Here is a 26,527-nt window from a genome sequence, read left to right as displayed (position 1 = left end):
TATACAATTCTTAAAATATTTTTATGTTCTTGTAGCAATACCATCCAAAAATAATCTATATTATTTATGAACATTAAAAAGTAGTATACATCTGTTTTTAAAAATGAACAAAACAAACAAGAATGGGGTCACTAATGTAACTTGCGTCTGTGCAATGAAACTAAGCAGTCTTGCGACTTCTCCACGATGAGAAGTGCAGGATGACGAAAGATGTCATACTGGACAGAATCAAAACTCTGCTGTGGACCAGTTCATTTCACACCATAGTCGGCATTTCCCATTTGTGTGATGAGCCAAGCGTGTTGTTCTTTTTGGACAGGGTGTTTCATTGGACACTATTGCTTATTGGACACTGAATGATGCTAATCTATGTGACCTTACATATCACCACGAATACAACAACAGGCCAGCTACCAAATCTCATAATGAATCTCCAAAGTCATAAGGACGTTCTTCTGAAAAATCTGCTTTAACTGTAAAAACGTGTTTTTCATAGTTAAGGAGTAAAATTGAGCTTGGCGTCCTGATGATTGTAGGGTTATTGCTATTGAGTCTACAATAGTGTACTTCCCAATCCAGAATGCTTTAAAGGTCCAACTGTGTTGTTAACCCCATGACTTGTGGACATTTCATGCAAACACAAATCCATCATAGATTTTCCATACTATTATCAGCTCTAAACTATCCACTGATGCCAAATAACAGTGGACAGACATAATATATAAACATACTTCATGTAACAGACGCTGACCTCTGCCTCGGATGACCCTGTAAAATCACACAGTGGATGAGGCTTGGCTTTTCTGGAGTGTGCTTATTCATTATCATATGGTTAAATTATGGCCACTTTCAGGCCCGGAAAGCCTGCAAATTGACAGAACAATTCATCAAACCTGGAACGTTCAGTTGCTCCATTGTGAGCACTCTTTCAGAGTAGTGACACATTTCAGTAACTGGAAGCGCCTGGACCGGAGCGTGAGCCAGACAGGCCTCCATCCTCTCTAATTTACTCTCTCCCTCGCTACGTCTCCTCCTAAAGCACAGTACTGAGGCTGATGGGTCAGCCTGCGCTGCCGCTTCTCTGTCGTCTCGTGTGTGTCTCAGCGGTGAGATGTGATGTCCCACTATCTGCTGTGGACGTTGTTGAGTTGTGTGGGCAGCATCTGTCGGTCTTCAATCTCCTCCAGAGCGCTCTCCAGCTGCTGGATCAGCATACGCTTCTTAAACCTGAGAGAGAGAGACAGCTATTTAGCTGGATTATATGACATTATCCCCCGGTTTCACAGACAAGGCTTAAGCTAGTCCCAGACTAAAATGCTTGTTTGAGCCGTCTCAATTGAAAATATTTTGCTTTGACATATCTTAAAATATATCAGTGCTATTGTTCTGTGTCAAGATGCACACCTGTAATGTTTTCTTCTAAGGCATTTTTGCTAAATTTAAAATTTAAGGCCTAGTCCTGGCTTAAGCTAAGCCCCGTTTGTGAAACTGGGCCTATATTATTTATAATAGCATAAATATACTTTACATACTAACAATTTACTTTAAGAAAGCTAAATTCCATATTGTTACCTGCTTTCAGAGAATGTATTGACAATTTTTCTTCTTTGAAGCATGATAAAAGAACTTTTTCACTTATTTTATGCTTAAAAATACTTATTATGCAAGTTTGCTTCTAAAGTAAATTTGTTTTAAAAATATTTTGGTACTTTTATAAGACAAAATTGTCTTAGTGAGATTCTGCATTAACGTTGGAGAGAATCCTGTGCAATTTTATGATGCACATTAATCTTTCAAAATGTATTCAATTTTTTGGGGTTGATTTTTTGATGCAAAAGTAGGGGAGAGAGGGGGTAAGTGACCTGATATGGGTCCAACCTGAGCCATCTGTTTCTCTACATGTCTCAAAATGATAATTATAAATTCTAATAATTATAACTGAACTATAGTAAAGATAGACAAATAAATGAACATGCAAGAAATAGGTGACCAGTGTTGTTACTGTTAATTAAAACTAAAACAAAAAAACGAAAACATTAGTTGAAATAAAGCTGAAATAAAATGAAATATAAATATTAGGTGCGAAACTTAAAGGGATAGTTCACCTAAAAATTCTGTCATTTACTCACTCTGAAGACTAAATTAAATCTGTTCATCATTTAAAGTGATCGTATCTTTCCACAAGGCTTGGATTAAACCACATGATTCATATGGATATGTTTTAAACACCTTTATTACCTTTTTGGATCTTCTACGTTTTGGTTACCTGGTCTTTCAACGGAGGATCTTAACGAAAATATCTTAATTCGTGTTTCAATAATTAAGTCTTATGGGTTTGGAAGGACATGAGGGCGAGTAAACGATGACAGAGTTTTCATTTTGGTGAAATATCTTTTTAAACTTAAATGAAAATTAGAAATGCTACCTTGATGACTAACTTAAATCAAATAAGTTGGAGTACTAAAATGACTGAAATAAAAAGTGAAATAAAACTAAATAAAAAGTAGCACATAACACACAGTTACTAAAATTAAAACTGAAAATATGAAAAATGATTCAAAATAGTATTAATTACTTTAATATTATATAAATAATACTAAAATAACAATGCAGGGGACATGTAGAAATATACTCATTAGAGACCTGTGGGGGAATGAACTGTTTGTCTGTTTGCTTGACCAGTGGCTGGGGGAGTATTTAAGAAACCTGTTTATTTGTACAGTCAGTACATGCTGATATTTATTCTCTGTGGTGTTACTGGAGAGAGAAGCATGAAAGGCCTGTGAGTGTTTGAAGAAAGCTCTCACCTGGCTGCCTCTTTGATGGCATGATGAATAAAGTACCTCTGCACTGTCACTGGCCCCTTCACCTCCTCCAGTAACCTGAATATTGTCTCATAATCTGCACAAAAGAATTAGCAATTCAGTTTAGCTTTATTAATTCCTACAAATAATTCCAAGTGCACTCGATTTAAGCTAGAGAATAATTCAAAGAGAATACAGAAATGAATGGGCATGAATAATTAATTTGGTATTATATCTAGTTACTCACTGCGGCCAGGCTTGCGGACTTCTTTGAGGACTCGAGTGCGCAGCTCCGCGTTACTCCCCTCAAGGGGAATCATAACAATTGTGCCCGGCATCGGAGTGTCTCCTCCATTGCCCTCCACCGCCCCCTCCTGGCTCGGGGGACTCAGGTCCTCACAGTTTTGTGTGAGATCAGAGGGTCTCTCATCCAGACAGTTCTCCAGTCCTATTCTCTCCTCCTCGCCGTCTGGTGTCCCCACCTCTCCTGTGTCCTCCACAGGTGCAGGTGCTCCTCCCTCTCCATCTATTCCTCCAGGCCACCCGTCTCCAGCCTCCCCGCCTGGTGCTCGCTCCCCATTGCTTTCTGTGCCTCCTACACTGTTTCCTTCAGATCCTGTAGGGGAAAATATATGACTGCGTATTATTACTTATATTGATGGTAAGTTTTTTAATACACTCAATGTTTGCAATAGCATAGTAACTACTCATACGATTTCTGCAGTACATAGCTCATACGCTACCATTCAAAAGTTTGAGGTCAGGAAGATTTTTTTGAAAGAAATGAATAATTTCATTCAGGAAGAATGCATTAAATTGATCAAAAGTGACAGTAAAGACATTTATAATGATACAAGGGATTTCGATTTCAAATAAATGCTGATCTTTTGAATTTTATATTCATCAAAGAATCCCAAGAATGCAATATGGTTCCCACAAAAATATTACACAGCACTGATATTAAGAAGAAACTTTTCTTGAGCATCAAATCAGCATATTAGACTGATTTCTGAAGGATCATGTGACACTGATGACTGGCGTAATGATGCTGAACATTCAGCTGTGTATCACAGGAATAAAAACAAATTATATATAATGTTCAGTGTATATTTATAATGTATATATAAATACACATACATATAGTATATATTTAGAAAATATTTATATGTATTTACATGTCTATATTTATATTCATATAATTTATATTATAATAAATATATTTAATATATAATATATATATATTTAATATATAAAATACATATTTTTTTCTGAAATATATACATGCATGTGTCAGTATTTATATATACATAATAAATATACACAGAACACACCTATATGTTCAACATATATTATGCAAACAAAAACTTTTATTTTGTATGCGATTAATCGAGATTAATCGTTTGACAGCACTAATATATATATAAAACAGTTATTTTAAATTGTAATATGACAATGTTTATAAACATTAAAACACAAACTGCAATGTACTTGTTTTTTTTTTTACGAATTATTTGATGAGACTGAAAACAGTGCCATTTTTACACATGACATACTTATTATAGAAATAACAGTAAATTATGCATAATTACATGCAACTAACCCTAAACCAAATGCTAATCCTAACCCTATATTAAGTATATGTTGTTAATTAATATTACACTGAACTTAATTGCATAATTACACTGTAACAAGGACACCTTCAGATAAGTATAACCTAACATTTTATTTGAAAGATGATAACTGGATGCTACGAACATGCAATTTGATGAGGTCCTGTGACAACAATGTAGCATACTACTGTTTGAAAGCATGGAATAGTGGCTACTGTTACTCTTACAATAAAAAAAAAATAGGAGTCAGTATGCGGTGTGGAAGTATTTAGTACACAGCAAGTTTTGAATCAGTCAGCTGTGACTCAGAGGACTTTACCTTTGTGTAGTGGGATGGGTTTAATGATTCCTTGCTGGCCCTGAGTCCCAGTGGGGCCCTTGCTGAGGACATGATTGGTTATTATTGGAGGAGTTTGGGGTCGGCGCAGCAGAGGGGACATACTCCTCCTCCTCTTCAGGGCAGTGCCTGAGTTAAGATCCCCAGTGTTACCCCGCTTCTTATTTTGTGGGCCTGTCACAAACTCATCTGCTTCATCGATCATCATTCCCTGTTGTTGGGAGAAGAGTAAGAAAGAAAACAAAACAACTTAGCATCTAAGGCACTTCAGTTTTGACCTGTAATGTTTATTATCAGAGGATCCTTTTCACATTTCTGGGGTTCTCAGAAGCAAAAGTCGTCATAGTTGGGTGAACTTCTATAGTGGTGAATGAGAATGGAAAATCATTCCCATTTGCTCTTACATCAAAAGAAAACATTCATGATAGCATTTCTATGACTTTCCAAAAGACAAAAAAAAATCAAGAGCTTGATTACGGTGGTCAGAAGAGAAAAATGTGAAATTTGCCAACAATCCCTCAGTTGTTGTATTAGAAACACCCACTCAACAGCAACTAGCTTTCTGAAATGTAATGCCAAAATAATATAATACAAAGCACTGTCCATAGGTTTGACATGCAAGCACCTTCTTGTCCTGCTTGAATGGGTTGCCAAATGTGTGCAGTCGTTTGGGCTGGTCTGGATCAATCTCACGCAGAGGTGATGGCATCATCTTCAGATACTCCTGATAATTTCCCATCTGCCCCACTGGAATACTGTGCAAGGAGTCTACAGAATCATGGAAAAATATTCAATACTAAACAAATATCAGCTGTCTATTTTTGAACTTTTTTGGATTACATGTCAACATTAGAAATGTACATCTAGTGAAAAGAAAACAGTTTCTCTTTAAACTTGCATTTGCGTTTGTAATTTGTTATTTTGATTTCAGAATTTGTTTAGCACTTCTCGGCCACTGTACTAAATGCATCTGATCATTGTTAATATCCACCACAGTAAACAAAACGAAACGAAAAGAAAAAACAAAACAAACAACTACCATAGACAATATTGTGAAAACAAAGCGAAATGGAATGAAACAAAATGAAAAACAAAACAAAACAACTACCATACATAATATTGTGAAAACAAAGCGAAATGGAATGAAACAAAACAAAATGAAAAACAAAACAACTACCATACATAATACTGTGAAAAAAAAAATACAAAAATACAAAACAAAACAAGGTTGATTTCTGTTTCTTGCTATTACAATAAAAAAGTGAACCTATATATAGTGTAAAGATGCCATCACATTTACCATTTTCGCAGGTGAAATCCAGTCATTTTAATAGAAACTGACCATGAATTTCATGTGAGGGAAAAAGATTTCCCAATGTAAATTTTGCACAGGGTTCAAGTTAATCACGCGGATTGGTCACATTGACCAAAAGAAAGCTGCTTGGTTTGTCAGTGACTTCTGTGTGAGCTGTGCTACATACATTTATGCTACTAACAATAGACAACAGCTTTTTTTGGCTGTGAGAATTTGCCAAAATTTCACTAATGTGGCCGCACCTTAAGTCATGTTTGGCAGATTATGAAGGTTCACTTTGCAGAATGTAATTTTTGTCTTTGGTACAATTACCATCATCCTGGCCTCTGATTAGCTTCTGTGTTGTCCTTAAAAGATTGGAACGCATCCGAGTCACTTGATCTAGAAGGTTCCGTCGTGGAATATCATAAGCGTTCCTATAGGCCTGGGGCTTCAAATCCTTGAAGAGAAGGTGAGTAAATGATTACAGAAGCTACATTTTTACCTAACTTCAAGAAAATCGCATATTTTTAAGTCAGTCAGACTTAGATGTCTAGTCAGAAGAATTCATCAGAATTAACCTGCATCAATGAAAAAGATACAAATGTCTATATTAGCATAACTTCATTCTGTCCCCCAAATGTGAACTGAGGCATGATTGATTTCAAATAGACCCTGTAATGTAATTCAGCCCCACTCAAACTGTCTGTACCTTGTTGAGAAGTGCAATCTGGAAACCAGCGAACTCTTTGAAGTTCATATCGATGAGTCGGAGGGGTACCTCGCCTGTGATGCCCTGCAGGAGCTGCTTGAAATCGCGGCGGTGTGCCAGAGACAGGGCACTTGAGTGGTTCTTAACCTTGATGCCCGTCTCTTGAGGAGGCTTCTTCCCGACAGACACAATCAGACGGTCTGACTCAATCTTTGCCTAGAAAATCAAGTACAACTTGATTTCAAAATCTGCATCACTCAGGCCTCAAACAGATAGGATTTAATACTGAATGAATACAATATGTTAATATGTAATATAGAACATTTAAAGGAAAGTTATGAGTTTGAATACTATTTTAACTTGCAAAAACTGCGTAGGTTTAACTGTCAGCAGGAAAGAATGCTCACCTGCTGGCTGAGTTTTTTTAGGTAGGAAATGACACTGTAGCTCAAGCCACAATCCATGTTGTCAGAGATGAGATTTGGGGCTCCCATCATCCTCAGCGCCTTCTTGAGAGGCTGCAGTCAGAAAAAAGAGAGGAAGAGTGGAGAAGCAGAGACAAAGGAAGTGAAAATGAGGACACACTCAGGGTGAATCTGCACTCAGAGCACATATCCTTGACCTCATTACAGCTGTTAGCAGACTATAGAACAAATACAGCTCATATTACAAGTGACCCTTGAGTGCATTTAACAGCCCATGAATTGTATATTGCATTAATTTATATGCACAAAGAAGTTGTCTTTTTTGTAGGCAGGACACCTCTGTGCTCTATTGGGATGTCTTTTTTTAAAGTAGGAACGAAGAGTGTCTTACCAAGAGAAAGTAAGGAGACATGGACTTCATGTACATTTCAAAGGCCTGCCGCCACTTGAGGTTTGGCTTTAGCTTGTGCACTTTAAACAAATCATCTGTAAGGAGAATAAGAGATGGTAAGTGTGCTGAAGGACTAAATTAAGTCATTCTCCAGAAGGAAGGAAATGAAAAGAAGGAAATGAAAGATGTACAAAACATGTACACAATTTATGCAGCAATGTACAAAAAAGTATAAATGTACTGGATTATATAAAATTATTTTTTTTCAAAATTAAGTTTTTTTATTCCAAATGTAATTCTTTTTCATTATTATTCATTCTATTCTTTTGTGTTTGTGTGTATATGCCGTAGAAAATTAGGGATAAGTAAGATTCTACTTTTTTTAAAGAAGTCTCTTCTGCTCATCAAGGCTGGATTTATTTGATCAAAAAATTCAGAAAAAAACAGCAATATTGTGAAATATTATTACAATTTAAAATACATTTAAAATACAATTTATTTCTCTGATGCAAACGTGAATTTTCATCAGCCATTACTACAGTCTTCAGTGTCACATGATCCTTCAGAAATCATTCTAATATGCTGATTATTATCAATGTATTATCATAATTTTGCTGCTTAATATTTTTTTGGAACCTGTGATACATTTTTCAGGATTCTTTGATGAAAAAAAAGTAAAAAAAACAACAACAAAAACTGCATTTATTCAAAATAGAAATATTTTCTAACAAGCCTTTAATATCAATTTTATCAATTTAACACACCCTTGCTGAATAAAAGTATTAATTTTTTTTTTTTTTAAGGTTTTAGTTTTTATTAATATTTGTCTGTTTTTCTAAGTTACATTATTTATTAATTATTATTTTTATTCCTTGTTCTTAAATTATTATTAAAATGAGTTTTACATATCTTTTATTTTTATTTATCATGGCTAAACAAAGCACCATTGTGTATGAAATGTGCTATAGAAAAAAAACTTGCAATTCAATAAATAAGGTAATTTATAGGATAAGGTTGGAAATGTGGTGTGAGGAAACACACGTACCGAGGAGTGGCAACAGGACGGGATAGTTGTAAGGCATGACGAAGAGGTTGACACAGGTGAGCGTAGTGCTGGCCTTCAGGTAGCCGAACGGGTGTGCTGAATCACTGTGTTTGCCGTTGCAGTTCACAAACACCTGGGCGACAGGGGAGAGAAGTTAGCATTGTCTGGTGTCTCCTGAGAGCTCAGCTCTCACATCCAACTCAGTTTCTCAGAGACAAAACCCATTCATTAACAGCTCATTAAGTGACAGGATTCCTCAGAGACTAGTGTGCTATAAATGCCTCTAAATATGCTTATAAATGGATGTGCTCTTTCTAATTTATCTATCATTTACCTTCTTTTATAATGAGGCAAGTAAGCATGTAACAATGTAACCATGGCAAAAGAACAAACACAAATGTTCACTTATATTGGTATTTTTAGAAGAGCTTAAATGTATGATGCGAGTAGGAAAAACAAATCAAAAGAATGGAGCTACAAAAACATTTCCTGGTACTGACTAAGGTATTTATAGAAAGTGTATATTTATATATATATATATATATATCCAGTGACAACAAAATACAGCATGGAAAAATCCTTTCATCTTACTGCAGTACTGTCAACCCTCTTTCTTTCAAGAAACTAAATGGTCTGGGTAACAGCTCTTGAGAGACCATTTGTCATCATTTCAGAGAAGTCTAAAATGAGCTCCAGCAAAAAATCCTGTGTATAAAATTATTTCCTTTCCAAAAGTACTCATGGCCCAGTATCAGTCATAGCAACTTTCAGATTCTTTATGCCTCTGTAAGAACATTATGATTAGTCAAATAAAAAAACTAAAGAGTCACAATTCTTTTTGACACGAATTCATGTTAAAAAGCTTATAACCACTCAACTGTTTATAATTTAACCGCAGATACAGTCGGATTAATTTGAATAATAATCAAATGAACTTGTTTTTTGATTTTCTGAAGAAAATCTCAGTGGTGCTTGTGATCCTAGGATGCTGCTATTCAGTTGCTAAGGTGTTCGGAGCCAAACACTCAAACGAGGAAGGCCTCATTGCTGCAGGAACAGAAATAATAGTACTTTTTGTTAGTTATTGATGAGGTTGTTTAATTTCAGTGAAAACAAAAAGCAAGAACATGTTTCAGTATTTATAATTCCTTAAAATGGATTAATTCTATTTTTTCTTATATTGTTGGAGATATAGAGTGACAAATGATAATTATATGCATTTTATGTTAGCATTTTATGCAGTCTGTTATACTATAAAGATGTCATTGATTTTGAATTATTTTTTGGTTAAATAAATATCAGCGACTGCATCAAAAAAAATTTGTTCTTATCACTGTAAAAAACGAATTTACCGTTAACCATTTAACAGGTTTTTACTGTAGCATTTTTACAGTCTTTTACCATTAAATTCACAATCATTTTTTACAGTGATAAAGTGGGATTTTATGTATATATGAGCATTTTCAGTTTGGTTGCTATTAGGGGTGGGCGATATACCAATAGAAATTTGTCAACCGGTACAGATTTTGGACTATCGTCTCTATCAAGGCTTTCATAGGCACTGAATGGTTAGTATGCTCACACTTCCATGTGTGCAAGTATCCTCGTAAACACAGTAATTTAGGTCTTAAGTGAATAGTTAAAGCAAAACAGCTGAGAAAGAAAACCCATGTGTAACAGTATTTTGGATCCGGGCAGTTCTTAAAGTGACAGCAGTCTAATATTCCTACTGTCTTGTCATTCATGTTAATCAAACAACAAAAGAAAGAAAATCTCTCACTACTCTTGACTAAATCCCTTTTGTAACTTTAATAAGTAATATATATTTAATTTACACAGTGCAGAATATGCAGTGTTTTTATACATTTAATTACTTTATACAATGTACGCAGCATTTCTTATTTATTTGTTCTACTGTAGTTTTTTTGTCCTATTGCTTGTAATTAGTTTCTTATTCTTATTTAATCGCTGACTGTTTACTTGTCTTCAGTGAGCTTGAGTTGTTTTGTTTATTTAGGCTAGTATTATTTTTTGTGTGAAATTGACACTGGTGACAAGAATTATGAAATTTCTATAATATCAAAAATGTTTATATCATAAAGACTTTATTCAAACTCATAACTATGCATATTAGGACACTTGTTTAAAACCTGGTTTAATTTTACTCTATTGCACTTTACGCTGCTCTGTATTTTGGACTACTTCTGTGGCACTGATTATATTGTTTGTTACTCTATGATCAAGTTTCCTCTTAGATAAGCATCTGCTGACTGTAATACTGTAAGAAAGCCTGCACAAACTCTGTATTAATAGATGGACATCAGGGAGGAAATTATTACATAACACATGCACCATTTTATGTCAAAGATTACTACAAAGGTTGGGAGACAGTTCAAAATTTGGGGTCTGTAAGATTTTTTTAATGGATTATAAAGAAGTCTCTTCTGCTCACCAAGGCTGCATTTACTTGATCAAAAATAAAGTAATATTTTTGTGAAATATTGTTACAAATAACTGTTTTCTATATTATGATATTTTAAAATGTAATTTATTCCTGTGATGCAAAGCTAAATTTTCAGCATCATTACTCCAGTCTTCAGTGTCACATGATCCTTCAGAAATCATTCTAATATGCTGATTTGCTGCTTAAGAAACATTATTATTATCATCATCATAATCAATATTAAAAACACTTGTTCTGCTTAATATTTTTCTGAAAAACATATTTTTTCAGGATTCTTTGATGAATATAAAGCTCAAAAGAACAGCGTTTATTTAAAACAGAAATCTTTTGTAACATTATAATTGTCTTTACTGTCATTTTTAATCAAATTAATCCAGCCTTGCTGAATAAAACTATTAAATTCTTGACAATTAAATAAATAAAATCTTACTGACCCCAAACCTTTGAACGGTACTGTCCAACACTGTGTTTGAATAAAAAACTATACAACAAACTCTCATTCCAGCTGCTGTTTGACCAGTTACTAAATACAGGACTTTTACAACCGTTACTGTAAATGTGTAAGCCATTAAACTGACATTACATGTAATTTGTGTTGTGCTTTTTTACATTCCAGTAAATATAGAAAATCGAAACACCCACTGTTTCTTTCCGCTCTTTTAACACCATGATATCTATCATTGTGAAACTCGGCTCTACCCAGACAACAGTCTGGGGGCTGTGAAAGATGGCATGCTAAATACAGATCACATTAAATAGTTGTGTGAAAAGGTGTCCCACCTGCCAGCACATGTGAGGAGATTTCCTCTCCAAGATAAACTGGGTGAGCGGTGATGGCTCCAGCTCATATTTGTCAAAAGGCAGCTTGTCAATAACCATCGGCTCACAGTCGATACAGGAAAACCGCACCAGAGGATGGGCAGATCGTGGAGGCTAAAGAGAGAGAGAGAGAAACAGAAATCCTCTGTAATACATTCTCACAATGGGTTTTTCAAAAGATATGTCTGTTAGATGGCCAATTCATCCTGTAATGACAGCAGCAGTGGGTAATGACCCATGTGTTACAGGCACATGACAACACAAGCTGTTCATTCCCTGAGCAGATAATCTCACAACACTCTGACTGAGCACTAAATAAACCAAAGGAGTGTTTTACAGCAAATAAAACACTGACTTTATTATAGGAATATGAAAAAGAGCCTTTATGTGCTCAAGTTGACATTTTTGGAGGCACCCAAGCCCATTGTGCTACTGATTCACAATATTGTAGACATGACAGCGAGGATGTCAGGAAGGAAATGACCTCATGTTAAGCTAGTGCTGAATGCTAAAGCTCTGGTGAGCTGCAGCAGTCTTATTCTGCTGGCAATGGCTCTCTCACAGTGCCCACAGGCTGAGCTGAGCTGTGGCACTTTGGCATGGCACCAGCTGCTGTCTCTACAGTGTACTGTTTAAGAGAGAATAGACAGTGAGGGGGTGGGAAACCTCAGGACAGTGAAGCCTTTCCTCATGTTACCGCTCTTTTCAGCTCCCTTATCTTCATCCGCATTCATTAGCACTGCTTGAGCAAGATGAAAGCTAACCTTTAGTTTGCAGAGGTCATTACCTTTGGCTAATAAATTGCTTCATCCACTCGGCTCGGATGAGCCAATGCTAATACACCTATCCAAACTCCTTTTGCAATCCTAGTACTTTTCCGTTTTATTAAGGATCCTGTGAAATTTCAGCGTGCAGAAAGAAACAGCTGAACGTCTGCCAGGTCCCAGAGCTCCGCAGAAAGTCCTTCTGTGCTCGCTCATTAAATATTTGAGCCAATTCCATAGTGTTTTCAGCTAGATTTCCCACAAATCAGTGCAAAAAATATGTGCTACATACAGTGCTATTTTAGTATTATTTATATACTATTACAGTTTTTATAGTTTTTTGGTCACACTTTATTTTAAGGTCAAATTCTCACCATTAACAAACCATTAACTACGTCTTTTGCCTCAATAAACTCCTAATTTGCTGCTTAGTAGTTGTTAAGTTTAGGTACATTGCTATTAACAAACCATTAACGACGACTTTTGCCTGAATAAACTCCTAATTTGCTGCTTATTAATAGTTAGTATGGTAGTTGTTAAATTTAGGTACAGTATTGGGTAGGATTAGGGATGTAGAATATGGTTGTGCAGGATATGCGCTTTATAAGTACTAATAAACAGCCAATATGTTAATAATAGGCATGCTAATAAGCAACTAGTTAATAGTGAGAATTGTTACCGTTTTTTTACTCTATTATAGTTTTTATATAATACTTTACAATAAGGTTCCATTTGTTAACATTAGTTAAATATATTAGGAAACATGAACTAAGAATGAAATATACTTCTGAAGCATTTAATGATTACTAATACATTATTAAAATCCAAAGTTGTATTTTTTCATATTATTTGATGGACCTGAGTTTAACATGAACTAACAATGAACAGCTGTATTTTTTTTACTCTATTATAGTTTTTATATAATACTTTACAATAAGGTTCCATTTGTTAACATTAGTTAAATATATTAGGAAACATGAACTAAGAATGAAATATACTTCTGAAGCATTTAATGATTACTAATACATTATTAAAATCCAAAGTTGTATCTTTTCATATTATTTGATGGACCTGAGTTTAACATGAACTAACAATGAACAGCTGTATATTTAGTGTTTTACTATTAACTAATGTTTTTAACTAATTAATAAATACTGTAACAATGTATTGCTTGTTGTTAGTTAATGCATTAACCGATGTTAACTAATGGAACCTTACTATAAAGTGTGACTTTTTTATTCATTTTGAACTAGCTTTTATTTTTATATTTTTTTAGTCATTTTCATTCATTTTTGTTTTTAAAAAAATATTTCTAAATTTATTTTTTATAGTTTTTTTTATTTCAGTTAGTAATCTTAGTGCTTTTACTTAAAACTTTTTTCAGCAAGTTGCCTAAACAATATTTCTGGTTTTCATATCGTTTAAGTTTTTCATCAAATATTCATATTTTCTTTTATTTCAGTTTTATTTCAAGTAACAAAAATGTTTTTTTAATAGTTATAGTTGATTATAACAACACTGGTCTGCTGGACCCACTAATATAGAAACAGAAAATCATTGCTTGACTCTACACTCAAACTCTATTTTGTAGGCTATTATTTACCAAAGTGGGGGAGTTCTGGTCAGGCCAGAAGGATTCTGGGATTGGCCAGTGACCCACAGGAACGCCCGTCTTGGGGTTGGGCCGGACGTATATGAGCTTGTGGCAGCTGTGCCAGGGCTGCGGACTGAAGGACGACAAAGGACGAGCTGGATCCACAAGACCATCTGCACAAAGAGAAGACCATATTTATGTATTAATTCTTTTCTCAATAAGCACAAAACTAGCATGACATCACAGAATCAGCACTGACCTTCGCCTATCACAGGTGGATCAGGACCGCTCTTCTCAAAGTGTATTACAACTCCACTCAAAACCTTTTGGACGAGAGACTCGAGACACTGGTTAAGCATCCTTTGCGTCCTCACACAGTAAGAGCGGCCTTATAGAGAGAGGGTGAGAAAAAGAGAGTTAGCTGAGCTATGAGATTAACCAGCAAAACTGCATTATCAACTGAAAAAACAACTGTGCTTACAGAACTTAAGTGCATGGGAGGAAATCTTCCAAAACACAATATAACACAAGAAGAATTTTCCGAAGAAACTGAACCATACACGCAAATATGTGGGCGGCAACAGATTACTTCCTTTCACAACCTAACCAGTTGATATCACTAATTATCTTAGAGTTTGGAAATCCTCATGTTGTTACAAACCTGTTTGACTTTATATCTTCTGTGGAACATAAAAGAAAATATACTGAAAAAAACCCCGACTCATTGCTTTTTGTCCATACAATGGAAGTCAAAGGTCATCAAAATGGTTTGGTTACCAACATTCTTCAAAATATATATATTTTTAATGTTCCACCAGGATGACAACATTTTCATTTTTGGGTGGACTATTTCTTTAAGAGTGAGAGATCACAAGTCTGACTTAAAATTGTTTAAACATAGCCATCAAAATTGCATTTTACTTCATGACTTCGCTGGAACAAAGAGCATTCGTATGTGAAAGCTGTGCTGAAGAGTAATCACATAATCAAAGATTTGTAAGGAGGTTGACAGATTAATTGCAGATTTTTAGAGGGGCTGAGATGAAGAACAGGACTGAAGCTCCCCTAAATAGGGTCTAGCAACACTTTGATCTAAAGGACAGTTTAGTGGCATCCAGGCCTCATAAATTGAACTTAAAACGAGGGAAGGTTTATTTGATCAATATTTTAACCTGCATTTTAAAATGCAATCGATTGGCTGTACCTCCAGTGACCTCACACATCTGGGTGATAGCAGACTCATCAGTGGGCACGCTGCCCAGGTGCTCGCTGTCAGGCACGGACACTCCTGGCAGCCGCAGGACCAGGGCGAAGAGTCGCTGGTCCCAGCGGAACGGCTCCTTAGTCAGCTCACTACCCGGCAACGGGGAATTCAGCGGCAGGTGTAGCTGAGGGAGGAAGAGAAAACAAGAAGTGAGATGCCACTGGGGTTTAGGAGAAAGACACACTGCCTGCAGTGCGTAACATTATACGTCAGGACAGGTTGATCAAAAAATGTTGGCATGTTGGTATAGAGTTTTTGTCCCTCACCTCCTCAGCCACCCCAGAGGTGTGTGTCAGTTTGTTTCCATCTGTGATCGTAATAATGACCGATGGCTCCAGAAAGAACGGGTTCCGACCCTAGAATAGAGGAGAGCATTTCTTAAAAAATACAAAGCTCAAAGAAATAGTTTTGATAAACCATAAACTGTTAAAATGCTTGTACTCTGATTTGAAACATCTATCTTTTTCATCCATTTTTTGAACTACTTGTCCTATGGTTGTGGAGATGCTGGAGCAAAAACAGTAACATTGTGAAATATTATTACAATTTAAAATAACTCTTTTCTATTTGAGTGTTATTCAGTGTAAATGTGTATTTCATTTCTGTGATGGCAAAACTAAATTTTCAGCAGCCATAACTTTAGTCTCAGAAACCAGAAACATTCTGTTGTCCTGCTTAATATTTTTGTGGTTACGTGATACATTTCATTATACATTTCTTTTTCAAGATTATTTGATGAATAAAGGCCCGTTCACACCAAGGACGATAACTATAAAGATAACGATAAAGATATAGTTCTAAAAATCGTTCTCAAAATTAAAGAATAGCAGAGTCCACACCACAACTATAACGATAAAGGCACAGAGAAACGATATAGTTGGAATCACTTTCAAAACGATTTTTTTCCAGCTGATGAACTATAAAAAATTGACAGCCAATCAGAATCAATCCTGCTATAACGAGCTTGAGAATTTAAAGCGGCAGAGGAGCGTGCTCTTAGAATAAACAGACGATATTGTTCGCTGGTGTGGACGCTAATATCGTTATATTTATAGTTATCGTTCTTGGTGTGAACGGGCCTTAACACTTCAAAAGAACTATTTATTTGAAATAGAATTTCTTGTAACATTATAAATGTCACATTTGCTCAGTTTAATGCATCCTTGCTGAATAAAAGTATTAATTTCTTTAATATATATATATATATATATATATATATACTGTATATATATATATACTCCAAAATGTTGAACAGTGGTGTAAGTGAAACGCTGAAAAATATGACATGGAAAATATGTATCAGAACTTGAATCCTAAACCTTTCTTTTTGTTCCCATGTTTTAAAAAAAATCCCCCAGATTTTCTATGTGGTTTTCAATGTTAACTGCAAGTACAAACATAAGTGCCAACCGAATTCCTACGCAGCTGAGAAAAAAATCACATAGCAACATTTAACCTGACAGATGTTGTTAATTGTAGTTTATACAGTAAACAGTGAGTGGACACCAGATGCATTCTCTCTGTCCATACTGCAGGGGTCAGCACTCAGTTACTCACTCTCATGCATGCAGACTGAGCATGTGGATTAGCACACTGCCTCAGGGTTATCTCAGACTGCATGTCTCCTATTTTAGGTAATCCAGCATGGTCTTAATGTGTGCATGTAAAGTATCTGAATATTCTGAATTACAGATAATCCAATTAAATGTTGCTCTGTTTGACGTTGCAGAAGAAACAACACAAAGCACAGTAAATTAAATTGATACCCGTGTGCTCTTGTGGAATACTGTTTCATAAGATGAAAAACCCCACAAAGTATAAATCTCAATTTTGAAAAATTTACCCTTATGACTGGTTTTGTGGTCCAGGGTCACACACACACACACATATATATATATATATATATAAAAATGTATTTGTTTCCTTTAAGGACAAAACATTAAAGGCTGGATGGAAGGTAAAATTTGTTAAAATATTGATTGATCTGAAAATCGGGCAGATGTGTTTATCTCAATGTCTACTCTTGTTATGTGAGATGTTTCTTATCATACTGCATATTATATTGCTATTATACTGAATAAAGATTGTTTTGACTCTCTGAATGCTGAAGGGAGATATTATTACCTGACCATAGTTGTCGATGCCAGAGACGAGTCTGTTGAGATTGAGCAGGTCGAAGGCGGCGCGGAGAGCGTGACCTAGTGTAGTCATTCCAGATGCCTGCAGGTTCTTCAGCTCGCTCATGAATGTGGCATGATTCTCTTTCCAACCCGCCTACCATATACAGGAAATACAAACAGATGATGTGAAAACCAGCTCCATATAACCTCGGCAACACTAAACATTCAGACAGTGACATTTACACAGTGAACCCAAAATGTTCACTAACATTCAAAAGTCATGTAAGATTTTTTTTAATGTTTATGAAAAAAGTCTTGTATGTGCACAGAGCATTTATTTGAGCAAAAATACAGGAAAAACATGTGATGTTCCAGCAGCCATTACTCCAGTCATCCATGATCCTTCAGAAACCATTCTAATGTGCTAAACATTTATTATCATCAGTGCTGCAAATAGTTGTGCTGCTTAATATTTCTGTGGAAATCGTGACGCATTTTTTCAGAATTGTTTTCAGCATTTATATAAAATAGTTTTTTTGTAACATTGTAAATATTTACATTGTCACTTTTAATCAATATAATACATTCTTGCAAAATAAAATGATTGTTTTCTAAAAAAAAAATCTTACTGACCCCAAACGTTTGAACAGTAGTGTATTTAGACACTTAAAGGCACAATATGTAATTTTCGCCGCTAGAGGGCTCTTTGGTGTTTCCATGTTTTGTACAAAACAAAACCGGAAATCGAGGGGTTATGACGTCATTAGCAGGCGACACAATGACACTATGGACGCGCTCCGTGTCACTAGTTAAAATTGCTTATTTCTCTGGATTTAAACATTCTTCGAAACATTTGGGATAATGTAAGTACGCAAGTCAGCAAAATATATAACACTGTTTATAGTGGTTTTTGGATATTTTAATAAAAAAATCTTACATATTGTGCCTTTAAGTCACACTTAAAAGTAACAAAATATCAAGTTAGTACAAGCATACTTTCCTTTTAAATGATGAGAATAGAAGAATATGAGAACAGATCAAGACCAAATATTTCTGAACTCTTTCTGCTTGTCAAACGTAAATGAAACATCTGCATAGTAATTTCACACATATTTCACATACAGTATGTGTGAAATTACTATGCAGATGTATTTGCAAATACCACTTAGTTAGATTTTTATCTAATATGTAAAAGTGTCTCCAAACATCTTTAAGGCCTCTGTATGTATTATTAGAAACATGATCAAATCTTATGCAAACTATTACATAACAAACAGAAGCTTCCCTCCTAGTATATGTCAATCACCTGTAGCTTTTAGCGAGATCAAGCACTTTACTATTACAGCATTTTGTGTAATTCACAACAGGTTTAAGCACATGTTAAGCACAACAACACTACCTAAATGTCAGGTGAGAGAGACAGCCAAGTAGGGTGAAAGTAAAGTCAGACAATAAAGACCCAAAACAACCACAGGACAAGCTTTGCAAAGCAACTGAATGAGCATGAATGATTGTGGACCACTTATACTTGCACATGTATATGTTAGGTTATGATAGGCAGCCTGGTAAGAAGCAACACATTTCCGCTACATAAGGCTTGACTCGTTTTACTATCTTTAAAAGACATGTGGTTAGTGTGTGTGTGTCTGTCCCTGACCCACATTACCCCTCCCAGCAGAAGAATACAGTCATTACTTTACTGCTCACTCAAAACAAACACAGTAAAAACACCAATATAATGAGTTCAGATGCTGAGAACAGAACCGAGGTTAATAGTTCACTAAATTTGCTTTTACAAAATGATTCCTGCTCCACATGAAATGTACTCAGCATGAATAAATCAACACATTACATAAACATGCATGCATTGTAAATCCCCACAAGGGAGAGAAGACTTTAACAGGTCAGACCCCGAGGTAGTTGAGCTTCACATGTGTGCGTGTATTGGGAAGCATTAAAGAACAAAGCAGGCAGAGATTTGTCCTGACAGTGTACGTCTCTATCCATGTATGGAACAAAAAAAGAAACCATTCAAGCGGTAGCTCTTCTAACTGGCACTCAATAATTCAAGCAACAGCGTAATTCTATTTTTTTTTCCCCATCCGTCTTTCTTTCCCTCCGCATTAACAATTTATTGGCTCTGAAGAAGTGTGACTGCAAACAGACTCTCCTTTAATCGCACCCTTGTCCAGTGAGGCAGAAGAAGATGGGAGAGAATAAGGAATGTGAACACTGAATAAGCCAGGAAAAAGGATAATACCCTAATTGTAGCTTTAACAGAGGAAATGTAAACTCAAACCCTTCTTTAAAGAATAAAAGCCTGACAGCGATCCAACAGAGGAAAGAACAAACATTGTAATCCACATACAGGTTAATGTCACGAAAGCATATCCAGACCATATTTTACTCCAAAAATAAAAGAAAAAGTATTTTTACTTCGTGATATTATTTTTGATTTTCGCATTACTGTTATGTACTAGATATTTCCCTTCTGAAATTTTTATATTTGGATGTTTATTTATTTTCAGTGTGATTCTCATTTTCATTACTGTGATACAGTATTTTTTGGGGGGATAGCACAAATTGAAGGCAGTACAGCAAACACTACAATGATGTATAAACACTTTACAATTTAAATAATATATTATTACATATCAACATCATATTTCACCCCAAAACCAAAAGGGAAAAACAGAATACAATTATATTTTATATAAAGAAAATTAAGACTAATTAGCCTATTATGTATTTTTGTACCAGATGTTTTCCTTATAAGATTTTCATTTATTCTCAAAAGTGATTGTCATTAGATTTTCCTTACTGTAATACTGTAATTACACATGCTCACCCCAAAACCAAAAGGGAAAAACAGAATACAATTATATTTTATATAAAGAAAATTAAGACTAATTAGCCTATTATGTATTTCTGTACCAGATGTTTTCCTTATAAGATTTTCATTTATTCTCAAAAGTGATTGTCATTAGATTTTCCTTACTGTAATACCGTAATTACACATGCATAAATAAAGGCAGTTCAGCAAATACTACCCTGATGTATAAATGATTTCCAATATAGATAATACATTATTTTTATGCATTACAGTAATCCAATGTGCTTAATTGTCATTAAAATAATGTCACAATGCAAAAGAAGTGGTCACAAAAATCTCAATGGTCTCTATTTTGCTTTAGGCGAATGTATAATTTCTAATTTTTTCGTTTGATTTTGAGGTGAAATATGAACCGGGTATCATCTTGACAGGTTTCATGAGATTCAAAACCAAAAGGGAAAAACAGAATACAATTATATTTTATATAAAGAAAATTAAGACTAATTAGCCTATTATGTATTTTTGTACCAGATGTTTTCCTTATAAGATTTTCATTTATTCTCAAAAGTGATTGTCATTAGATTTTCCTTACTGTAATACTGTAATTACACATGCATAAAGGCAGTTCAGCAAATACTACCCTGATGTATAAATGATTTCCAATATAGATAATACATTATTTTTATGCATTACAGTAATCCAATGTGCTTAATTGTCATTAAAATAATGTCACAATGCAAAAGAAGTGGTCACAAAAATCTCAATGGTCTCTATTTTGCTTTAGGCGAATGTATAATTTCAAATTTTTTTCGTTTGATTTTGAGGTGAAATATGAACCGGGTATCATCTTTTGACAGGTTTCATGAGATTCGACCATATATGTCCCCCCAGAGCAGAATGGAGAAAGCAATAACATTATGTTAGATAAACATAAAGCTGTTGTTTAGTTACAGAGAGCATATAATGCATTTTCTTTTTTCTGCTTTCAGAATTAACGTACCATCAAACCTGGCTCTGTATTTCCTTGCCAAATGCAGGACAGGTGGCAAGACAAATGAGCAGTTTTACATAAACTGACAGATAAGGACTTGTTCCCTGTTAAGCTCCTGTTCTGAGGAAAGCGGCAGTCATATAAACACAGCTCTTGTGATTGCAGGAGGAATCATCACAGCAGAAAGGACACGTGACGACTCGGGGTGGATTCACACAGGTTAAGCGACTGCCCTTATGGCCTGAGTATTATTCCAGGATCAGGTTGCCTTGTCCCAGGTTTTAATCTCTACTACCGCCTAAAGGTTGAGCTGATCGCAGATAACCATTGAGCTCAGTTACATACATCCACCCAGTTTTGCAGGAGGGACACGTCTGCGGTCTGCAGGGTGGTGCTTGTCATGTGTGATGATAAAGGCAGGGCAGGAACTAAAGTTGTCACTCTAATGGAATGAGAGCTGGTTAACCAGCCAAAGCACTGATCAGAGGGACCATCATGCTCATGACAAACAGATCTCCATTTTGAATGAACTTTTTTTTTTTGGTGATCACCTTTTGTCAGCTACTTGTATAGAGCCAATGCAAAGAAATGCAGACAGTATATGTTTAGTTATATGTTGCGAATGAGGTTTAAGGAGGAGGAGCAACATTGTGGATTTCTGAAGAAATATTTGGCCTGTCTATTTGTCATGAAGAGAGGACCTCAGCCACTCCCATTTCATTTTAAGATTCAGAGCAAGATAAAGCATGAGGCAGTCTACACGATAAACATAAGGCCACTGGATTCACAGATGAGATATTCCTGGGCTGCACCAAAATATTTTATACATGCATCATGTATTATAATGCATGTAAATGTACAGTGACTCTAAAAGCTATTTGGACACTTTAGTCACACTTAAAATATATGAATTTCATTGCATTACCTAATAAAATATCAAGTGGGCTCTACAAACAAATGATGCCTTTTCAAAGTAACCTGATTTTTCTTACTCATTTTTGCATTTACTTTTAAGCAACTGGTCCCAATGTCATTTTAATGGATTCATGAAGTCTGTTATCCTCAAGTTCACACAGGTGTTATATCAGAGGAATCACAGGTAGTTTATCACATTAACTAAGAAATTGATCCACTAACATCTGACAGCTACAAAGTGTCTAAATACTCTTTGTCTTAAATCTAAAAATGAGAATTCTGTCATCATTTACTCACCCTCATGTCGTTCCAAATCCATAAGACTTTTGGGTAACACTTTATTTTACAGTGTCTTTGTTACATATGTTATATGTAGTTACTATAGTAACAGTAAATTATGCATAAATTACACTGTAACAAGGACACCGTAAAATAAAGTGATATTTTGTTATATAACGCAATGACATTCATAAAGTGTCCAAATGTTAGATGGGGTAATGTAAAAATGTAGAAGGTATAACGTAATATGGAGGTGTTTGCATTGTTTTCCAGAGCCTCATGGCGTAAACCACAAATGCAGTTACATGCATTTTTCTTTTCTCCTTCATTAACCAACGACAGAAACAACACAGCATTTACGACTAAACAAATTCATTTCCATCTCTAACCTTTCACTTCAATGATAAGTAATCTCAACATTAATCGATTAAGAAAATTGCAAAGGGCAAAAACTGTGTCAACTTCAGAAAATACTGTAGGCAAGACTATAAGAATAATGTTCTGCTTGGCCGGGGCTCAGACAACAAGAGAGGCACACAAACAGGAAAAGAGAGCTTTGTGAGGACTGGAGGCTCACTGGAACTCTTCACTGTTTAGCTGCTGAAAATCTCATGAATAATTGACGGGAAATAAAAAAGGCACTCTGTCAGATACAGAGGCCAGATTCTTGCTAGGCTGTATTCTAGTCGAGAACTGGGTTAGCCTGGGTTAGCCTTGGCTGGGAAGTATTTTTTAAACAGGAGAAACAAGCTGGCCATGAATAGCTCAGAGAGGACTAAGAGCTTATGTAAGAGGGCAGTTATAACATCTCATAACACTTTCTCAAACAAAGACATAGTAGGATAACAATGCCAAGCATTTGCCACTTGCACATTCAAAATGTCATCACGTAAGCGACTAAAACATGCCATATGTCTACTACGAATCATTAGTGTATAGTATAAGCAGGAAAAGTATGTTATAGAGTTAAGTGTCACTTGGATAAACTGGAACAGGGTGGAAAAACTGCATGACAAGCAGTGGAGTAAGAAAACCCCCCAAGAGAGTAACTGGCTACCTGCCAGATAGTCCATACTAATGAAGTGCTAAAGCACAGAGCTACTCTCATTGTCAATGTCAAACCACAAACAAAGAAGACAGGAACCACTACGTCACATGTACATGTCAGTAAGTGCAGGCCTTGATTCAACTCCAGGCTGGGAAAAAGATGGATGATACTTTGAAATTAGGCCATGCATAGTGACCACATAACCACAATTCCCACATCCAATATAATGGCACGTCAAGAGAACTGGCACAGCAGTTTATAAACAGAAGAGGATGCTGAACGTGGGGAGAGAAAGGTCTGAAAACTGATGAAGAATTGGGTTTATTTGCTTATTGGATTATTGTTATATGCAATATTGTGTGACAGAGGTGTGGATTTTAAGCATGTTGGTAAACACTACAAACCCTATTGTCATAAAAATCACAGCTCTGTTGAATGTACTCAGAGGTTCATGCCCATTCAAACTTTTGAGCATGATAAATGGATTTTAAACAGCTTTTAAATGTCAAAAAATAAATATTTCTACATTTGGTAATTACATTGCATGATTATTTTAGGTGCAAAATTAATATTGCGCAGAAATCGTCACCTTTTTGTAAATTTTGCTCTTTTGAAGGCAAAATATATAATTTAGCTTATGTGATTTGTGCAAAAAGAAAGAGTTGGGGGGGATCTTACAAAATATTTTTACTAGGAGTTATAGTATTTAATGAGATATGTATAATATATCCATTTAAATGTCAAGCTTTTTGTGAAAATGACGGCTGGTAAAGCCAACAAAGATGACAGAAAACTGTCTCCAATTCACAAAATGCACTGGTTTAAAAAAACATATGTTTCTATAAGCTACAGAATATGTGTAAGACTGATGCATGACTTGTATAATATTTGTAATATTCTGGAATAGCGACAGCAAGTGTTAATATGTTCTTGCTTTGGTTCATAAATCAGAAGTAGGCTATATAGTCATTGCAGAAATTAATAATAATTTATTTGGGTTTTTGGGGGGTTTTCAAACAATGTTACCACAAGCTCAGTTCTGGTCAGAAAATGAAGGGCGATCACTGAAGTTCAGTAGCAATATTGCTTAAAAAATGTATATTATATAAGGATGTTAACCTGGCCCTTTACAAAATTACAGCAATAGACTATCATGACGCATAAACATACACAGAAGAGCCAAAACTGTCACTGCCTCCTCAAAAAAAAAAAAAACTAGGTACATGATGCCCATTAATGTAATACATGCAAGTCTAGTCGTGCCCTTGTGTCTTAGAACGATCAAGTAATCCATTAAGCAAGTACTGACTGCCATTATATTCAGTTAGTACTCTGAGTAGAGATGTGTTTGAATACAGTTCACGCAGAAGCCCGACCACACCATCAACTCACAGACCTTGCTATCCCAAATGGTAAAATATGAATGGCTGTCAAATATGAAAACAGCAAAACGCCTCCTAATTTCTGTACTGAGTTTATTGTACTAGTAGCACTTGTTTGTATTTGTACAGGAAGCACTTATGGGAGGCTATAGCATGAAGTCACTGTGGTTCATGCCTCATATGTAAAGTTGGCTTAATAGTGAGCAATTAGCAATTATGCTTGTATAGGTATATCTTATGTTTGAGTAAACTTCAAAGATTGAGTGACCTGATGTGACAGGCACGTCACCTTTCACCTGTTTGGTGTTTGGGAATTTTAAATATGAATGGGAGGGAGGTGAATGTACTAGGAGTGGAGAGGGAAGGAAGTTGATGCTTGTTTTCAAGGGCAACTCACAACCTCTCTCATAAAGAGCAACGCAAACCTGCAAAGCATCTCCTCATTTGCTTATTGATGGCTGTTGCACAAATCAAATCGTGTTGATTTGTTCAGGCTACAGTGGCCAATGAGAATGCGAGAGGAGGGCACGCGACAGAGGGCAGGCCGCTTGTCCAATCCGGACCGAGTTGGCCCGTGCACGCGTCGCGCGCTACGTCACAGTGGATAATAAATCTCTCCGCCTCCATCTCAGCGCTCGAGAGCTTTCCCAACACAAAAGCAAAATGTCCGCCATGTTCAGAGGCTGCGCTGCTCCGGGTCTGCGGATATTTTAGCAAAAATTAGCCGTTTTCGTCACCGGGAGGCCGCCTGACCCGATGCTACGAACCAGAGGGACAGTAGAGTCTCACTGTCAGCAAAAGAAATCTACGCTTTAACCACATATAAGCACAATTTAGTAGTATTTATTTACCTTTACGCCGTATGGTGGATCATCGAATGTAACTAGCATGTACCTGTCGCCTCTACTAGCCGGGTCTCGGGCACGCAGCTGTTAAAGAAAACGAAACAATAAACATTAATTTAAACTGATCCTGTCATAGGGATCCTTAACTCCAACAAGGTACAACAGCAAGCTGAAAAAGTCGGGGTAAAATTATGCTTTACCTTCATAAAGATCTCAACCGCGCCTTTAGCAATGTCCAGAAACGTCGTACCCAAATAAGTGCGCTGATTCATAGAAGCGGACGTGTCTATCAGAAAAAGTAAAATAGGCATTTTGAAATGTATAGATAGACCTCTAGATGTTTGCTAAAATATCTACAATCGGCATATGACCTATCTCGCGGCCCTGGGCATGCATATATGTGTGTATATATTTTGTTATAATCAGACCCCCCCCAAAAGAGGGTCGTACTGCCACCCTTTGCAGCCGCCTGATTCTCTATCTGTCTTTTCTGAGCAGTGCTGGGGTCGCGCTGTTAGAGAACTTCTCTTCCGAACAAGACCGAAACGCCTTCGCCCCGCCGCTGCAACGCCATTGGCTGAGTCGAGACGC

At 35.9% G+C, this 26,527-nt stretch overlaps 1 protein-coding gene across 1 annotated transcript; it reads right to left on the bottom strand.

The window, feature by feature from the left end:
* On the bottom strand, nucleotides 1-26,527 carry LOC107744503 (integrator complex subunit 6). Its single transcript, XM_016558179.1, has 18 exons — nucleotides 26,137-26,527; nucleotides 25,943-26,020; nucleotides 17,648-17,797; nucleotides 15,790-15,879; nucleotides 15,464-15,647; nucleotides 14,519-14,647; nucleotides 14,269-14,432; nucleotides 11,863-12,015; nucleotides 8,619-8,751; nucleotides 7,574-7,668; nucleotides 7,165-7,275; nucleotides 6,758-6,973; nucleotides 6,379-6,505; nucleotides 5,377-5,519; nucleotides 4,734-4,962; nucleotides 3,052-3,420; nucleotides 2,808-2,901; nucleotides 1-1,227 (listed from the first exon to the last, which is right to left on the bottom strand). The coding sequence occupies exons 1-18, from the start codon at nucleotides 26,245-26,247 to the stop codon at nucleotides 1,125-1,127; spliced, it is 2,679 nt and encodes an 892-aa protein (XP_016413665.1). The 5' UTR covers nucleotides 26,248-26,527; the 3' UTR covers nucleotides 1-1,124.

This window comes from Sinocyclocheilus rhinocerous, unplaced genomic scaffold (genome assembly GCF_001515625.1).
Source record: "Sinocyclocheilus rhinocerous isolate Xijiao unplaced genomic scaffold, SAMN03320098_v1.1 scaffold557, whole genome shotgun sequence".
NCBI lineage: Eukaryota > Metazoa > Chordata > Actinopteri > Cypriniformes > Cyprinidae > Sinocyclocheilus > Sinocyclocheilus rhinocerous.
Note: the sequence above shows the minus strand (reverse complement) of the source record. Positions and strands in the feature narration are given on the sequence as shown.

What these genes read in the sequence shown, in the direction of transcription:
- LOC107744503 (XM_016558179.1), bottom strand. Translation starts at nt 26,247, where the DNA reads ATGCCTATTTTACTTTTTCTGATAGACACGTCCGCTTCTATGAATCAG. An exon ending in CCTCTGGGGTGGCTGAGGAG is followed by an intron (nt 15,648 to 15,789) that starts GTGAGGGACAAA and finishes TTCCTCCCTCAG; the next exon opens with CTACACCTGCCGCTGAATTC. An exon ending in CTCCTCACATGTGCTGGCAG is followed by an intron (nt 8,752 to 11,862) that starts GTGGGACACCTT and finishes CCTGTCGCCCAG; the next exon opens with GTGTTTGTGAACTGCAACGG.